The 19,046-nt window shown below is 47.3% G+C and overlaps 1 protein-coding gene across 1 annotated transcript in view; it reads right to left on the bottom strand.

Moving 5' to 3' along the window:
• GAS2L1 (growth arrest specific 2 like 1) overlaps window positions 1-19,046 on the bottom strand; it is a 47,386-nt gene that overhangs the window by 13,313 nt on the left and 15,027 nt on the right. Inside the window, exon 2 of the mRNA XM_056859862.1 lies at window positions 76-183. Within this exon, the coding sequence (XP_056715840.1) occupies window positions 76-183 (108 nt within the window). The remainder of the gene's footprint in view (window positions 1-75; window positions 184-19,046) is intronic.

Here is a 19,046-nt window from a genome sequence, read left to right as displayed (position 1 = left end):
GAGCCCCATGCAGAGCAAAAATAAGGAGAAGAGAGAGGGACAGGAACGAGGAGAAATATCTGTAGAGGGTCTTACTCGAACAAAGATCAGCGCGTTGGAATCTCCCACTTTATACTTGCCCTCCGAGACCTTGACCATGGGGAACTGAGAAGGGCAGGTGCAGTGGCCCAGAATCTCCCTTACCTAGGGGGGGAAAAATGGGGATGGGGAGAGAGAAGAAAAGAAAAGTCAGTGTTCAGTGGCAAACTAGTCTGCAATATCCCAGTAGGTCTCTTTCCTCCCCACCAGTACACTGATTCCAGATCTATGACTGAGAAGAGACTTTCATAATCTGAGCCCAACAGCCTGGTGTAAGACAAAGGTAGCAACATGCTTTATTCTCAGGAGCCACTTCATTCTCCATAATCCAGTTGGTGCCATTTTTTGGCCTATGCCTTCCTGGCTATGTGCTCACCCACTGGAACATACCTATCTGTGGGTGCTCACATAATATAAACCATGCTACCTGGAAGGTCCAAAACTGAGATGTAACATTACAGTTATACCCATCCGTTTCTTACAACTTGAAAACAAATGTCATGAGCTAATCTGTGGGGGAACACTTGTAAAACACTTTTTACAAGATGGCTTCCAAAGGTTGGAGCTTGTGCTTGGGACATAAGTAGCCCCACACTGGGTAAGCACATCTCATCTCCTCTGCCTTGCAGGACACGTGGAATACAATTCTGGATGGGGAATCATAGAGTTGGAAGGGACCACCAGGGCCATCAAGTCCAACCCCCTGCACAATGCAGGAAATTCACAACCACCTCCCCCTCCACATCCCTAGTGACCAGAAGATGGCCAAGATGCCCTCCCTCTCATCATCTGCCTAAGGTCACAGAATCAGCATTGCAAGATTTGAGCCTGATTTAAGCATGATGTTGGCCGCAGCACCAGAATTCACCTCGGGGACTTTGCATTCATGCAGCTTTTTGTTTAAAGCCAGCCGCAACCCATACAAAGCAGCTACACATGCCTAATTACAACAGCAATGAGTTTATTAATAATGAGTAGTATCAATCAAGTTTTATTTTGATACAATATCAGCTCAGAATAAAAATCAAAGTTAGGTTAAAATAATAAAAGTTGATGATTCTGGGAGGGACGATATGAAGAAGAGGAGGAAAGATCTTTTATGGGGAAAGGTTTTCAGTTAGCCGATTATGAATACCGCTAGCCCGGAGGCAAAATTTGGCTACTTGAATGGTTATCTCCCGAGGAGTCTGCTAAGAGAAGGGAAACATTAGCTTCTTCCGATCTCCCAGGAAAGGTTGACAATATGGGGAGAATGTACTGCGATCTTATGTCGTTGTAGAAGGGACATTGCAGCAGAACATGTTCTATTGTTTCCACTTCCTCTGTTTTGCATGGGCATAGTCGTTGATGAAAGGGAGTGCGGTGATACCTGCCTTCCAGAAGAGCTGAAGGTAAGGCATTGAAACGCGCAAGAGTAAAGGCCCTTCAATAATGAGTAGTATTCCGTACATTTTTATCCCATCCTTTCTCCAAAGAGCGCTGGTGTCAGGATCAGGCGTCTGTCCCTAGCATCCCATAAGCAAACTCATCCAGACAGGTAGATCTGAAGCAGTAAGACTTTATTGGGAGCAAAATGCAGATTTAAGAGCTGACTGCCCACAGGCAGGTGAGGCTGGTAATGGCGAACATAGGCAGGTTACATGTTTAAAAGCACTACAGGCCGCGAAGGGAAACATGGCTAAGCAACCCCGAGATAAGCATTCCCAGGAAGGAAGACTAAACATTAGCACAGCTGTGGAAAACAGGACGAGCGAAACTGTACACAGACGTTTAAAGGCATGAGAACCAAGGACTTGACGTGTAGCCAGAAACTGGCCTAACTCATGTCAAGAGCCTTTACTCCTGCTAACGGCAATGGCCTGACAGCTGGCAACTTACACCATTCCCCTCTCTGCCATTTTGTATTCCCAATAACCCTTTGGAGATAAGTTAGGGTGAGAAAGAGTATCTGGTCAAAGGTCACCAGGAGATCTTTTCTTTCTTTTTTTTTGATTTTTTTTTGTTATACATTTTATACATTCAGTTAACATTATCTTTTAATCTCTTCAAAACCTTGGTATAACCTACTATATATACTAATAACATGTAAATCTACTATGACCTCCCCTCTTCCTTCTTCTATCTCTAATTTATCTCCGTAACCCTCTTTGAAATTATCTTCTAATTCATTATAAGACATTCTACAATTATTTAAAAAAAATTAATTAACTTCGTTCTTCGTTTATTTCTATGATATAACTATTATGAACGATTGAATTAGGCTAGTTCATAACCTTTAACATTTTTCATACCAGATCTTCATGGCTAAGCAGAGAGCTGAACCTGGATCTTCTCTCTCCAAGTCGGGCACCTTAACCACTATGACACACTGGTTATCACGGCTTTGCACAGGTGGTAGCCCAATATCAATTAAATGTTGCACAAGTACAAGGGTGAGTTCTTTTGCCTATACCAATGCCACATTTCAATCAGACCCTCCAGTTGTAATTCTGGGAAGCTCCCAGAATTATAACGGATCTCCAGACTACATAAATTGCTTGTTTATTTAAACTATTTCTTCCGCTTTTTCTGGAAGAAAAAAAAAGGTTGCTTTGGAAGGTGGCATGATTCCCTACCCAGGTCCCTCCCCTCCCTAAACGCCACTCTCCCAGGCGCCACCCTCGACTCTCCAGATACTTCCCAGCCTGGAGTTGGCAACCCTAGGCTTAAGAGAATGCTTGTTGCACCCAGGAGAAAGATTGGATCTTCAGCTGCCTTAGATCACCACACTAGTAGCGGCTGACCCTGAAACAAGAAACAGTAGGCTGAAACTCAGAGATGTTTCCCTGCTTTGCCTTGGCAACCGGTTCAAAACAAGGAAGAGCCTCTCCCTGTCTGCTGCCGGAGGAGATGCTGCTATTGGCAGGAAGCCACTTCCAATTTCTATAATTTATGACCTCTTGGTTCAGGGAAACTTATCCACAACCAGACAGAAAAACAGCAAGCCAAACACAAACGCCCTGACAGCCGGGTTGTCTTTGCTTCTTCTCTCTTATCACATGCGGGGGGTGGGGGGGTCTGAGCTTTGCAACCTGGCTTGAGAGATGTTCTCACGCCCAGCACTAGCTAACCACCCACCACCCAAACCCGAGTGCCTGCAAGATAAAACCTATAACCCAAAACCTTGTCCCAGGACAAAGAGGATTCTGCAGCCTGCTACACTGAAAAACCTTGTCCTCCCTTCTGGGCATTATTAATTCTGGTGTTCCTTGTCTGGGGGCAGGGGGGGAGTGGAGGGGGGGTCCTGATCATTGGAAAGTATGTCCAAAAACACCTCTGGCTGGAGAGATTTCAGAGGTAGCTATAGTAGGCTGTTGCAGCAAAATCACTAAAGACTAACCAATTTAACCTGGCAGAGGTTTTTATGGATGCCAACTAGCTTCTGATGAAAATAATCGGGCATCTGATAAAGAGGGCTTTAAGCCACAAAACCTTCTGCCACAAGAAATCGGTTCGTCTTTAAGGCGCCACAAACCTGTAATATGCATCTTTTACTGGGCTTGTTAACAAGTAAGAAGAGTTGGTTTTTATATGCTGACTTTCTCCACCACTTAAGGAAGAATCAAACGGCTTACAATCACCTTCCCTTCCCCTCCCCACAACAGACACCCTGTGAGGTAGGTGGGGCTGAGAGAGTTCAGAGAGAACTGTGACTAGCCCAAGGTCACCCAGCTGGCTTCATGTGTAGGAGTGGGGAAACCAACCCGGTTCACCAGATTAGCCTCTGCCGCTCATGTGGAGGAGTGGGGAGTGGGGAATCAAACCTAGTTCTCCAGATTAGAGTCCACCGCTCCTAACCACTGCTCTTAACCACTACACCACACTGGCTGAAGTTCTCTGGAATCTCTATAGTCACCAGCAGCTCCTGTGGCTTTTTGTCCCTTTCCCGGAGTGACGCCAGCCTGCTTGTGAATTGTCCTTCTCAGCCTCTCCCTCTCGCTGTTACTCCCACAATTTTCTATCTGGCTTTCTTGTGAGATTCCCCATAAAGGAAACGGAGAAGGTGGGACAGGGAACGCCCTTTGAGAAGGTGAGGATGAACAGGTGAGATCCCAGTCAAGGTAGGAGGAAATCATGCAACCTGGTCACAGGCAGCCAGACTGCAAGGCCTGGTCTATTTTTGTGTGTGCCGTCAACTCACAGCTGCCTTATGGCAACCCTGTAGTGTTTTAAAGGCAAGAGACATTCAGCGGTCGCCTTCCTCTGAATCACAACCCTAGTGTTCCCTGGAGGCCGCCCATCCAAACAACCACCAGGGCTGGCCGTACTTCGCTTCTGAGCTCCGACGAGATCAGGCTAGCCTGGGTCTGTCTAGACACAGTACCAAAATCCATATGTGGGAGATGCAGGGACAGTGGGTACAGCTTCCGAAACAGCACTCTGACTTGTGGGACTGGAGCATCAGTAGTAATGGTGGGCTGTAGGAGGAAACAACTGGGGCTTCAGGCAGGCAGCTCTGGAGTCAGGCTGGCGTTCCTACAATTTGATCAGCACCGCCGCCCCAGGAGCCTGAAGCAAGGTCCCCACTCCATGCAGACAAAAATCCTCCTCCGCTCAGGGCAGTAAGAACGTCAGAGCAGGGTCTTGATGGTAGTGGCCCTGAGGCTCTGCAATGCCCTCCCAGAGAAAAAGCAGAGTTGCTCCTCCTCCTTAGCCTCCCACAAGCCCGGACAGCATCTTTCAGAAGGATGAGAATTCTTCTGCCCCTGGCTAAGGCTGGTCTTGTTACGCATTCATTTCTAAATTGTGCAGGTTTTCTTGACGAATTAAATGTCATATTGTTTTTGGTTTCATTATTTGCCTTCAGCCATGGAAAGGTGAGAGAGGGAAACTCTGATGTGGAAAAGACGGCAAGATTTATTTCCCCTTTACAGGGCAAAACACAATTGTGGAATTTTACCCGCATGTTTTAAAACACCTCTCTCACAGAAAAAGGGAGAAAGTGGAAATTTATTTTTCTTCGGTGACAAATGACCACCGTTTTTCCATGTTCGCTTTTTTTTTAGCTTGCGGAAATAAGGACAGCAACACAGCTGGCCCAGGAAACTTTAATAGAAAACCCAAATGCCCCCCCCCCCAATAAACGCCAGTACTAATTAACTTAGGACATAATCCACCAGGAAATTCTCCTGCACAAGCTTTGCTGGGAGCTGTGCCAGAATACGGCTATGCTTATGTCAAAGGCTTACACTGGAGAGCTTCCCTACGACCTGCACCCCACATGGTCAGCTCTCCTTTGCAAAAAAAAAAAAAAAAAAATCATTTTTAAAAGGACTGACCATAGTTTAAGTCAGTGGTTCCCAAAGTGGGCAGTACCACCCTCTGGAGGGCGGTGGGATTACCTAGGGGGGCACAAAGAGGCAAGGGGACAGCAGGGGGTTGCTAGAGGTGGGCCCCTTCAACTGTGTTGCTCACTAATTTACAATAGATCAAGCTATGGCACCATGCCGGCAAATTTGGGGGAAACTGTCAGAAATTTTTTCCCAGACTTTGAAGAGCTGGTACCACTGGATCCAGTTCACCAGTTTTGTTTAATAAATTCCAACTAAAAAGTTTTAATTTGGTTTTGAATAGATGTGTAGTTAATTGTGACTGTTTTGAAATTTTATTGTTATTATCTTCTTTAGTGCGTCATGCCAACCCCTATTTTGAGCAATGCTTTATATAGGATAGGGTAGGGGGCGCTGGGGTTGAGTTTGTGGAACCAAGGGGGCGGTGGCCCAAAACGTTTGGGAACCACTGGTTTAAGTAATTCGGCCACTGGTTTAAGTAGTTCAGCCACTGGTTTCCAAAGGCAGAACACAGCCCATCTCATTAGAAAGATCTCTCCGCCTCGCTCACTTTTCATGGACCCTCCTTATGTAGCCTCATGGTTGGGCTGCCTCAGTAACTCTGACCCCAGGACCCTTAACTTTCTGTTAGGTGCAGCTGCTTCTGGGGATAAGCTGTCTGTCTTGAACCACCCACAAAATTGCTCAGGAGGAAATCTTGATTAAAGGGTTGGCAATCAGATTGGCACGGTGAGCTACATGGAACAGATAACCAGGAACCGGCAGGCTATAAATAGCTGCAAGCCCTGACGCAAGTAATCTGTTAATTTAAACGGTAATCTCCCTTTCAGGAATCCAGCACCACAGTAGAGTTACTCGGTGAGTATGATTCATTCTGCTCATTTGCCTATTCAGAAATCACTACTTGTAAATATGAAAGAATCCTGTGGCCCCCCTAAACATTCTTGGTACATGGTCTTTAGAATTATAGATAGGACTATTGTATACCTTGCACTGGCAGACAGTGTGGTATAGTACACACATGAACACACATGAAGCTGCCTTAGACCCTTGGTCCATCAAAGTCAGTATTGTCTACTCAGACCGGCAGTGGCTCTCCAGGGTCTCAGGCAGAGGTCTTTCACATCACTTACTTGCCTAGTCCCTTTAACTGGAGGTGCTGGGGACTGAACCTGGGACCTTCTGCATGCCAAGCAGATGCTCTACCACTGAGCCACAGTGTTAGTGTCAAAGTAGGATCTGTGAGCATAAGTTAAGTGCCGTCAAGCGGCTTCCGATTCATGGCAACCCTATGAATCAGCATCCCCCAAAACGTCCTCTCAATAACAGCCTTGCTCCAGTCTTGTAAACTGAGGGCCAGGGTTTACTTTATAGCAAACAGCTTTGGACTTCCTTTTGCGCCCTGGTTCAAATCCCCACTCTCCTTTGGAAGTCTGCTGGGTGAACTTGGGCTAGTCACGCACACTCAGCCTAACCTACCCTTGCAGGGTTGTTGTGAGGATAAAATGGAGGGGAGGAGAATGATGTAAGCCTTTTTGGGACCCCCTATTGGGGAGAAAAATGGGATATAAATGAAGTAAATAAACAAATAGTTAAAAATAAAACAATGCTGTGCAGAAAGCAACCCCTAATCCTGTTCTTCAAAAATCTGAACTTGATGCAACCAGTGTAAGTCAATACAAGTTCAACACATCTGCATATGTTTGCTTTCTTTGAATAGGTAATAAATACACCTTGCAGAATTGATTTTCCTTCTTTAATGGTGGGGAAAGACAAAAGTTAAGGCATCCATGCACTGACCAACAGAAAACCTGTTTGGCAAACACCCCTCCTTGCCTTCTGATATTCAGGGTATTTTTTACCCTATCTATGCAGCCATGAGAGATGAAGGGAAGGGAAGGGAAGGGAAGGGAGGAAGGGAGGAAAGGAGTCAAATTCCCAGGATGTGAAATATCAAGTTCCAGGATTATGAAATCACAATCAATTCATCTGGGCTTTTTATTCACTTTTAAACATGAATGCTGCAACCCTGTGATCTTCGCTAATTCCTCTCTTTTAAAACTTAGTGGCTAAGATCCAGGGATCCAGGAGACCTTCGGTTCAAAATTTGCCTCTGTAATGAGTTCACAGAGTGGTGGCTTCTCTCTCAGCCTGCCGTGTGTAATACAGGGATGATAATACAGTACATACCTACCTTATAGGGCTGTTGTAAGGATTACAACAAGACAACACGTGTGATGCGCTTTGAACAATGAAATCTCTGTAGATATTCCAAGGATAAGGATTATAAAACAGAAGCAAGGCTTCTCAGCGGTCTAACCCAACTCCACCAGCCATGTGGAGGAAGGTAAATGGGGCACACAGGGGTGTATCACTCATCTCTGATACTGCGGGTTGCGGTTGAGAGCCTGGAAAATTAAGCCAAAGCTTCTGGGGTAGAACACTCTGTTCTACCAAATTACTGGTTTCCCCAGGTGAATGTTTCTCAAAACATTCGTTAATGTCAATCGTTTGGTTATTACTTGTCACTCATGACGGACATTTTGTTGGCAAAGGATGGAGCAGTTCAAGCGAGGTAAATGGGAGGATTTTTCCCCTCCTTTGCATTTTCCAAGGTTATGTATAGAACTCAGTGTGTTGTGAGAGTAGAACCAGGAACTGCAATTACCCTAGATTAATTAAATCAGATTTGCAGGGGGGAGGCAATGGAATTTTTAAAATATCCTCTGAAGAAACCAGTAGTGTTGGACACAAAGCACAAACTCCTCCTGCGCCCTAGTCTTGCATGGCAAGGATGTCATTCCCCTCAGACTGATAAAGTCCCCATCCTTGCTGGATTTGGAGCAGGTAGAAGCCAGAATTCTGAGCAAGTTCCAAGAAATTTGAAAGTAATGTCAGCTGCATTGTTTTCACTTTGTGCACATGCTTAAACTTTGTACCCTGCGCATGCGCACTGGGGTAATCCAGTAGCCGAGTCCAGCATCAGTGCCCCTTTTCACCAATAACACAATGCACGTATGCAATCCCTCAAGCCAAAAAGAGGTGGCAGAGCAATGTAGTGCCCTGCCAGCGGTCAGTCTAGGGTTGCCAATCTCCAGCTGAGGACTGGAGTTCTGCTGGAATTACAACTGATCTCCAGACTACAGAGATCAGTTCATCTGGAGAAAATGGCAGCTTCGGAGGGAGAGTGGACTCTACGGCATCATATCCCTGCTGAGCAACCTCCTCTTCCCAAACTCTGACCCCAAATTTGCAGGAATTTCCCAACTCAGAGTTGGCACCTTCGTGGTCACTGCATGGGGATTGCTCTCTTCTGTGCATAGTTCCCTTTCTCTGCAAGACAGACTATTTCTATCCTGCTTTTCAGCAACATTTTGGCTCCCAAAGCAACTCATAGGAATTTTTTAAAAGTAGCAACAACTCATGTTCAATGTAAAATATGCCCCGGGGAAGGGATCCTCCAAGGAAAGCAGAATCGGTATAGGGTACCTAGCTGCCACTTGCCTTAGCACATGCTCCACTTGTTTACAATGCAGTCCAAAGCAGAATCACACCTTTCTCAGTGGGCTTAGAAGGGTGTGTCTCTTGATTCAGATTGCTCTGTATTTTGCAGCAGGAGCAACCAGATTTTGCCGGTAGCTTTCCTGCCACCTGGTTCTGTCCTGACCTGTCTCTGACTGTTCTCATCTACCTGCCTATCTCGTCCTTCGTCCGAGGAATATAGCCCAAGCGTGAACCTGCTTAATTCTGCACAACAATCCACATTAATAAAGCCATATCCTTGAGAATCTGACTGGTATCTATGAGAAGCTTGGCTTACTCTCCTGACTGTGGAACAGTTTTGCCTGAAGATGTGCACCAGCAGCCCCACACTGCTGGCTTTGGGGGGGGAAAGCCCATAAGACCTTGCTTCTACAGCCCACAAGAGCTACCAGAATACAGGCATACCTCGTTTTATTGCAATTCATTGTATTGCACTTCATAGACATTGTGTTTTCAAGCAAGTCTATCGGTCCCATTTTTCCAACAGCATGTGCTCGTTTCGTGCCTCTGTGTCACACTTTGGTAATTCTCGCAATATTTCAAACTTTTTCATTATTATTACATTTTTTAGACATAATGCTTTTGCACATTTAATAGACTACAGTATAGTGTAAACATAATTTTTATATGCACTGGGAAACCCAAAAATTCATGTAACTCGCTTTACTGCGGTGGTCTGGAACCGAACCTGCAATATCTCCAAGATATGCTTGTAGTCATATGACTTAGAAAGTGACGCCTTAATCCAAACATCAATACAGGTAATGGTAGACCCAATTGGAGGAGGGGGACTGCTCTTTCCTCCGTTCCTGGATTGGGCCTGCCAACTCTCACACTACAAAGAAACATCAACAAATTGTTAAGGATGATCTCCCCTTCTCCCTCCTACACCCTTTAGTTTTCCAGCCTGACAGTACAACACTGGTCTGAGCCACATTGACAACTACAGTCTTTACTCAAATGCAAGACTGCTTTTTCACAGGTATGCCATACGAAGAGGGGGTTATCTTACATTCGCCTACAAGTCACTGTTATGTTCAATAATTTGTGTGTGTGTGTGTGTATAACATTTTAGGGTGGTCCATTCACATTCAGGGTCATCTTCCTTTTGAGTAAATTTAGAAGTGTTTGGGCCTGAAGAACCAAGAAAACCCAGATTTAGTCAGTCTCTGCCCCCTACCTGCCAAATTCTGCTCTGGTCAAACCCTGACCCATCAGACTCATCCCAGATCTACTAGGTTCACCCTAGACCAACCACACCCCTCCACAGGTCCTGACTCTACCCTACTGAGCAACCCTGTTCCTAATAATTCAGAATTATTCAGTAGATGCAAAGAAACTGCCAAGTCCCAAGAAGTTTCTAGCTATGAACCATGCATGCCAACTGAAATCTTTTGCACAAAGAGGCACCAAAGCTGCCAACACAGCTGTTTCTTGGCCAGAGAAGCTACAAGAAGTATCAGTCACAAAACCCAAAGGCAGCAGCCAAAAAGGAGGCCAGGACTGGAAAATGGACAAGCTGTATCAAGTCCAGCTCATCCATTTCCAAACTGTCCTTGATGGACTGGCTTAGCACAGCAATGACCTTTGTTCTTAAGGAGGATTGCGCCTGGCGTCTTCAGGGGGAGGGATAGGCTAGAAGGTCCCCCCAGGACATGATAGTTCTCTAAGTGGAAGGAGTTCTTGTTTTGCATGGGAAGTATTTAAAAACAGAGGGGCAGGGATCCATTCTGAAATGGTACGATCTGGACAAAGCAGCACCATATGATTATTCTCAGAGCAATACACTGGCTCCAACTGTATTAATCAAATAAGGTAATAAGGTAGAATATGTAAAAAACAAAATAATTAAGTTTCCCAAACTTTCTATCCACAGTGGGAAGTTCTACGATAGAATGAGAGTGGGCCAAAACAGGCAAATGTTCCCCCGTTATTTAAAAGGTAAAGGTAGTCCCCTGTGCAAGCACCGGGACATTACTGACCCATGGGGTGACGTCCCATCCCGACGTTTACTAGGCAGACTATGTTTGCGGGATGGTTTGCCATTGCCTTCCTCCAGAAAGCTGGGTACTCATTTTACCAACCTTGGATGGACGGAAAGCTGATTTAGGAATGGTGGTATTTAGGAACAGGGACTGAACCACCTCGGACACATAAGCATGCATGAATCAGCCCATGACCAAAAACTTCATTACCTTTGGTAAAGAGTGTGAATAGGAACTCTTGGAATATAGATTTATCATCCTCTTTTCTTTACTACCTTCTTTCCATGGGAAGGTAGTTTACAATTAGGGCTGTTGGGTCATGAATCCACGTGACGGGTGAGCCCACACAATGTAGAACTGGCACAGAATTCAGCTTGCTGGAAAGTTATCACCTCTTTTTACAAAGCAAGTTGGGTGCAGTGGAACACAGGCAGGATGGTGCTGCTGCATTCGTCTTGTTTGTGGCTTCCTAAAGGCACCTGGTTGGCCACTGTGTGAACAGACTGCTGGACTTGATGGGCCTTGGTCTGATCCAGCAGGGCCTTTCTTATGTTATGTTTTTAAGTTTCTAGGCCCTATGACTGCAATGAAGAGCATGGAATGGTTGCAGATACCTTAGAGGCCAGCTGGCTGGCTGGCGAAGTTTCAGTCTCCTATATTACTGTTGAGACTTCCCCTTGATCTGCAGGATCATAATTATTCATTTGAAAAAGAAAGGGCAGACTACCTTACGCAAACACAAAATTAAACATTTGCCTAATAATTCTCACTCTGCATAATTTATACAAGCCGTAGCATTATGCTCATCTTGGTGCAGCATCTGGACTGCCTGGGTGGAGGATTCGAGTGGATTTTTGTCTGCAGCCTGCCTGGCTCCCATGACATGGAATCTCCCTCTCCCCACGCTTCCTCTGAAACTTCTACAAGACAGGAATTTGCCCAGGGTCATTGCAGCAGGTTTTGAGACGGAGGGAGGACTCTTTCGTCAAGCATTCTGTTCCCAAGTCCACCACGCCGTTCTGGCTTTGCGTTGCCGCATTGGCTGGGCATGGGTTCCCAGCACACTGTGTTTTCTTCCAGATTTTCTGACTGCACACGCAGGCATACAATCACGCCAGTTTTCCTTGGGGGGGGGGAGGAGAAGGGGAGGGGCAAACGGCGATAAATGCAGCATCCCTTATGAAACATTTTGGAACAAAGCAGATGTCAAAAAAAATGGGAGGGGCAGGGTTTATTTTAATAAAGCATCAATCGTAGAAAGAGGTCTGCAGCGCAGAGGAAACGAATGACCGAAATCCCTGGTCACGCTGGATCTAATCCACCATGGGCCCGAGGGATCTGCCTCTCCCGATCGTGTCAGGATGCAGCAAGCTGCAGGCCGGTAACAAGGCCTCTCTTGCACGCTCCACCCCCTGCAACTGTTTATCACCCAACACAGAGCAGGAGTCTTCCACATGTGTCACAGCTGGATGGTTGAGCAGATCTCAGCAACCCACGTGGCCCGGCATCACCACGGAGACCAGACCTCAACAGCTGCTGTCTCCATGCCAAAAGATGTGGGGGGGGGGGGAGAGAAGCTGGTATTTTTAGCCATTTGAAAACAACCGTTGCGAGTCTCAAGCGGAGCACTTTCTTCCATATGGGGCACAGGGGAAGCAATAAAACGGGTAACACTCAACCGAGAGCACATTTCCAGCCGCCCGGTGGCCTTTGCAACGGCAATTGGTTCCAGATTGGCAAAAAGGGGATTGGAGGAGGCAGGGCAGGCCCACCTCACGTCACGTGCAAATAAACTGGTGGCAGGGAAAAGATGATGGTTTTATCTCATTGGTCTAGTGATCACTGTCTAGTGGTTTAGTGATCAACGGGTTGAAATTAAATCAAAAAAATGTTTGTCTAGACATTAGGAAGAACTTTCTACAGAGCGGTTCCTCAGTGGAACAGGCTTCCTCGGGAGGTGGTAAACGCTCCTTCCTGGAGGTTTTTAAGCAGAGGCTACATGGCCATCTGTCAATAATGCTGATTGTATGACCTCAGGCAGATCATGAGAGGGAGGGCATCTTGGCCATCTTCTGGGCATGGAGGATGGATCACTGGGGGTGTGGGGGAGGGAGGTAGTTGTGAATTTCCTGCATTGTGCAGGGGGTTGGACTAGATGACCCTGGTGGTCCCTTCCACCTCTATGATTCTATGATCCCCAATGCAATGCCCACTGAGGTATTTCCTATTGTGCTGGTCGTGGACCATAATAAATACTTTGAAGTTGAGGTATTTCCTAGCATCGGCTGGCTTTTCGATTCCAGGGATAATATGCAAAGCATCTTGGAAAAAAACAGGGGAGGGTTGAGCCTCCCCCTGTTAGCGGACTAGCAAAGCACTGAACTCATACTAAGCCAGTGCATCCTGGGTCTTTGGGCTTGGAAACCTCTCCCTGTGGCCGTTCAGAAAGCAAACCCTCCCCTTTCTTCCGCAAAACAAAAGTGCCAATGACCGCTTTCCTTTGGAGCACAAAGCGCCCACTTGGAAGCAGCTTCCTCTACCATAAGATGCTTCCCCCCATAATTTGGTGGTAGCGCCCGATACCCACAGCAGACATTTTGCCCTGGTGCCCACCACCATTTCTCTAAATTCCAAAAGTCCCCTTAGGCGCCACAAGGCCAAGAAGTGGAGCCGACCGTGTAGGCTCCCGTCCACCCAGCAAGAGCCATTGCTTTATAGGATCAGGCCAGGATCTGGGAGAGCCAAGTTCTAATCCCCTATCATCCATGTAAGCTTGCTGGGTGACCTTAGGCCAGTCACATACTCTCAACCTGACCGACCTCACAGGGTTGCTGTGAGGATAAAAGAGGAGGACAATGCAAGCTGCTTTGGGTTCCCATAGGGGAGAAAAGCAGGGCATAAATGAAATTCCTGGACAGCAAACATTTACATTTCTCTAAGCACAGAGAGCCAGGATTGCAACTCACTTTGCTGTCCGACCCACCCTAGGAGCAGATTGGCATCTCTCTTGCTGTCTCGCCCTGCCCCGCCATAACAGAATCTGCTGCCAGGGCAACGCAGACACGCTCACGCCACCGGCCCAGTCTCCCACCCACGCCTTCCCCATTCTTTCTTCGCCACCGGGGTGGCTGCCAACATGTGCCTATATTTGGGGAGCCTGTTTGAAACTCCTCTCGTCGGCAGATGATCTGGACCAAAGCTTATGTCATCACGGATTACGCTGCAGCCTGTTACGAACCCAGGGCTTGCTAGAATAGATCGCTCCAGTACACAAATCAAAGCAAGCCAGGGAAAAGCACGTCTAGGGCAACAGTTTTTAGCCACCTGCAGAAAAAAAGGATGTATTCCCTAGAAGGGAAGGCTGAATAGTTTAGGGGCTCTGCTTTGGAAAGAAGCAGGGGGAAGAAAGAGGACCAAAAAGGATAACAGGTTTATAAAAGTGTGGATCGAGCAGGATCAGAGACACTTCCTTACAACACTAGGAGTCACACTTCTATTCATTTATACCCTGTGGTTTCTCCCCCCTCCCCCATGTGGACCCAAGGCAACTAACAGCATGGTTTCCCCCCTCACTTTTTTATTCTCACAACCACCACCCTGTGAGGTAGGTTAGACTGAGAAAGGGTACACATGAACTCATGAAGATGCCTTACGCTGAATCAGACCCTTGGTCCATCAGTCAGTATTGTCTACTCTGGCCGGCAGCAGCTCTCCAGGGTCTCAGGCAGAGGTCTTTCACATCACCTACTTGCCTAGTCCCTTTAAGTTGAGATGCTGGGGATTGAACCTGGGACCTTCTGATTGCCAAGCAGATGCTCTACCACTGAGCCACAGCCCAAGGGCACCCAGCCAGATTCCATGGCCGAGTAGAGAATCAAAACTGGGTCTCCCAGTGCCTAGTTGGGAACTTTAACTACTACACTGCCCAACAAAGCTAGCTAATAGTAAGTTCCCAACAGCCAAAATAAAGTCATCCTTCACAGCATGCATACTGTTGCAGCCAGGAAGGGCTGTGGAATAGCTCAGCCTTTGCTTTGCAAGCAGATGGTCGTGGGTTCAATCCCCAGCATCTCTGGTTAAAGGATCTCTCAGTCTGAGACTCTGCAGAGCTGCGGTCAGAGTAGCCAGTACTGAGCTAGATGGATCAAGGTCTGAATCAGGTTAAGGCAGGGTCATATAATTAATTTTCTCCCACAAGAGATGGCCACTAACTCATGCAGAGGGGATTAAACAGCTGCCTAGATCAGGGGTCTCAAAACTGCGGCTCCAGAACCGCATGAGGCTCTTTGGCCCGTTGAGTGCGGCTCTCCGAACTTGGTTCGGAGCCCCTGCTCTTGCGCCCGCTCGCGCCGGCGGCCAGGCTGCGGAGCTGGCACGCCTGAGAGAGAGAGAGAGCGGGTGAGCGGGTGCGCTGTCTCTCCCCCCCCCCCCGCCGTGGAGTATGGCTGGGTCCCCCTTTCCCTTGCCCTCAATGGTTGGGAGGCTAAAGCCTCCCCTTCCCTCTAGCCGCGCAATTGCTGGGCGGGCGGCTCGGCAGTTTCTGGCCCCCCAGCCACCTATCAGCTGTTGGGCGGGGCGGGCTTCCTTTGGTAGACCTGGCCTCCGGCTGAGTCCCATTGGGAGGCCATGTCTACCCACTGGCTTTCTTGGCAGTAGACCTGGACTCTGAGGAGGGGAAAGTCCCCCTTCAGAGGCCAGGTCTACCAATTGGCTTCTATGGGCCTCCGGAGGCCAGGTCTACTGCCAAGAAAGCCAATGGGTAGAACTGGCCTCCCAATGGGACTCAGCCAGAGGCCAGGTCTACCAATAGGCTTTTATGGCAGTAGAACAGGCCTCCAGACGAGGACTCCGGACGGGGAGGGGGAAATGGCAGGGACTTACAATTTAATTTTTATCAATAAATAAGATCACTATTAAGTATATCAAGTTTTATTCAGTGTACCTATAGTTTAATTAAGACTTAAAACTTTAATTAAAGTTTATTAAGTTAATAAACAGTGTACCTACCTATATAGTTTAAGTTTAAGAAATTTGGCTCTCAAAAGAAATCTCAATCGTTGCACTGTTGATATTTGGCTCTTTTGACTAATGAGTTTGCCAACCCCTGGCCTAGATCAATTGGCATTTCCACCATGACACCACAGTGGAACCTCCATGTTCAGATGCAGTGCAGCTCAGAGCATCCCATGCTGGTGAAAAGCTTCACTGTCTGGATTGTGGGAGTCCAAAGGCAATTGGTGGACTGTGGTGAGGGACAGGAAGCTGGACTCAATGCGCCTCTGTCTTATCCAGCAAGACTGTTATGGTTTTTTCCTACCACTCAACAGCATAAGTCAGCAAATGCTCAGGAAATTGTGGATCTGGCGAGTCAAAAGCCAGATGGCGATGACAGAAGAGGGGTGACTTTAAGAGCAAGTGTTTGTTCTGACTGGGAGGGCAGAATGGGATGTGCACCCATTTTAAAAAATGAAAGGGATCAGACTCATTCATCACCCTGTTTGCAAAATGTGCGGTTGTGAAGTGGCGGGATCCTGACATGTATTAGCAGTTGCTGAAGACAGGGCAAGGGAATAACAACACCACCAGATGAAGGAAGCTGGAGGAACGTGTCTGATCTTGGTGTGTTCACAAGGCAGCTGTCAAGATCTGCACCAGCCAGAGCTTCTGAAGAAGTCCTGCTACAATACGTTGTACTGCATGGTCTGGGGTGGGGTAGGGCCTTTTTTACAGCAGAGCAAAGACAGCCTGGTGGGGATGGTAAGAAAGCCAGCCCTTCAATCCACAGCATGCCACACAATGCGAGTCCAGCTTAGCCTGGCTTTTCTTACTTTTATTGGTGACATCTCCTCTAATCCCCTTTATTATTGTTATTACTCCTTTCATCATTTTTAGAGTCTGAGGAGAGGATAAGAACTCTTGCCTTGCCACTTACCACCCCTCCAGATCTGTAATATGGGTATAAACACCCTGGCTTCCCTTCCAAGGCTCCCTTAAGGCGGACAGTATACTTTGAATGGTTATACTTAGCTTTTATGTTGTGCTTAAGTGTCTTCATGGAACACACATATCAATGGACTTTACAATAATCCTACAAAGGAGATCACTCTTAGGGCTAAGCTGAAGTTTTTGGTGCCCAGATGTGTAAGTAGGCCCTGAGAAGACTTGTGACATAGATCAGGGCCATGGCACTGCCAAAAAGGAGGCCTAACTCTCTCCATCAAGCCCCCCAAGGCATTTCCTGGGTCCAAAATGACTCCCTCCCAGGCCACTTTGACTTCCAGTATTTGGGGGGAGGAGAGATATACACAGCACAAGGGAGGATTTTCCCTTTAACTTGCCAGGAAAGTTCGCCGCTGCCCATAGATTCGAGTCCAGTAGTGCCTTAGAGACCAAGAAGAAGGAGAAGAGTTAGTTTTTATATGCCGACTTTCTCTACCACTTAAGGAAGAATCAAACCGGCTCACAATCACACAATCCCCATAACAGTGAACTGCGGCTCATGAAACTCATACCCTGCCAAAAAATTTGTTAGTCTTTAAGGTGTTACTGGACTCCTACTCTTTCCTCCCCACAACAGACATCCTGTGAGGTAGGTGGGGCAGAGAGAACTCTAAGAGAACTGTGACTAGTCCCAGGTCACCCAGCTGGCTTCATGTGTAGGAGTGGGGAAACCAACCTGGTTCATCAGAGTGGGGAAATCAACCCGGTTCACCACTGCTCATGTGGAGGAGTGGGGAATCAAATCCGGTTCTCCAGATTAGAGTCCACCACTCTTAACCACTACACCACGCTGGCTCTCAAGAGTTTCAAGGCATAAGCTTTCAAGCGTCAACGCTCCCTTCGTCAGACACGAGTAGGAATGGAGATCTTGGAGTCTTTTTATCCCAGTGAGAAGGTGGGAGGGGTGCTGTAAAGAATGCTTGAGAAGGATGCAAAGGCACAATCCATATTGTGACAAGTTTGATTCGAGCAGAGGGGAGAGGCTTGGGGGCAGGAGCAAGGGACACCCGGCTTGGACTCGGACTGCGGTGATGATATCAGGGGTCTGAGCGGAGCGACCCTTGTGGCACTGCCAGCCACGCAGCAATCACTTGGCTCAGCTTGCTCCAGGGCTGTTCAACATCCTATTTGGTTCCTGCTCAGGCAGCAACTTTGATGTGAGAAGAGGAATACAACAGCAACATAAGAGAATCCTTATTTTCATAAGACCCCGAAATGTTGGTGACCACGTGGCTAGCTGAGTCCTGCACAGAGAAAGCCGAGAGAGCGTCTGTCCTGAGCTCCTCCTCCTCGACTCGGACAATGCCCATAAAAGCTGAGGGCTTGACATGGAGCCCAGTCATTACAAAGCAGAGAAAAATGCTTGGGGCTGGGGAACAGGCGAGCAGGCAAACTGGGTCCTTGAATCAACCCACTGACACAGAAGTACCCGTCTCTCTTCCGGTACAGAATGGGGTCAGGGAGGGATGGGAATACAAAGCGAGCCATGCATGTTCTCTTGCAGAGCCCCCACGTCTGGAGACAGAAAAACCACGACCAGAGTTCCAAACAAAGCATTTCCAGTCCCATGGGGGAAGGATTCAGTTGAGAATGCTTTGTGTCGAAACAAACTTTCCTCCCGGTTCCTCACTCAATGAAGGTTCAAAATAAAACCATCCAACGGCTCACCTTTACAACCATGACTTCACGGATTAGATTTCTGATCCCTGCAAAACAGAGATTAGGGAATGGTTGTGCCAAACCACGTTGCTGCCAGGAACTAGCACACAATATAAAGCCAGCTGAAGATGTTTTGTTGCCAGAGGCAAAAAAAAATCCAGATGGTACCTGCCTCTCCTACACATTAACATGGGGCACAACGTGCTGGGAAAGTCTCGGGGGTGCAAGGTGCATTGAAACAAACAGGATGTGCACAAGAGCACAGCGGCTGCTGTTCACTCCATTCATGAAGTTCTCAGTGGACTGGGGCCCATGAGCTAGATCCGGCCATTTATCCACCTGGGCTGCCTTTCATGGCATTCAAAACCCCACACCTGAATGGATCGCCTCACTGTAGACCCCCAGCTGTGGACCAATGCATGCTGCACAATACACACAGCCAGCTACTTGC

Source organism: Euleptes europaea, chromosome 13, assembly GCF_029931775.1.
Source record: "Euleptes europaea isolate rEulEur1 chromosome 13, rEulEur1.hap1, whole genome shotgun sequence".
Classification (NCBI taxonomy): Eukaryota; Metazoa; Chordata; class Lepidosauria; order Squamata; family Sphaerodactylidae; genus Euleptes; species Euleptes europaea.
This window is presented reverse-complemented; position numbering and strand designations above follow the sequence as displayed.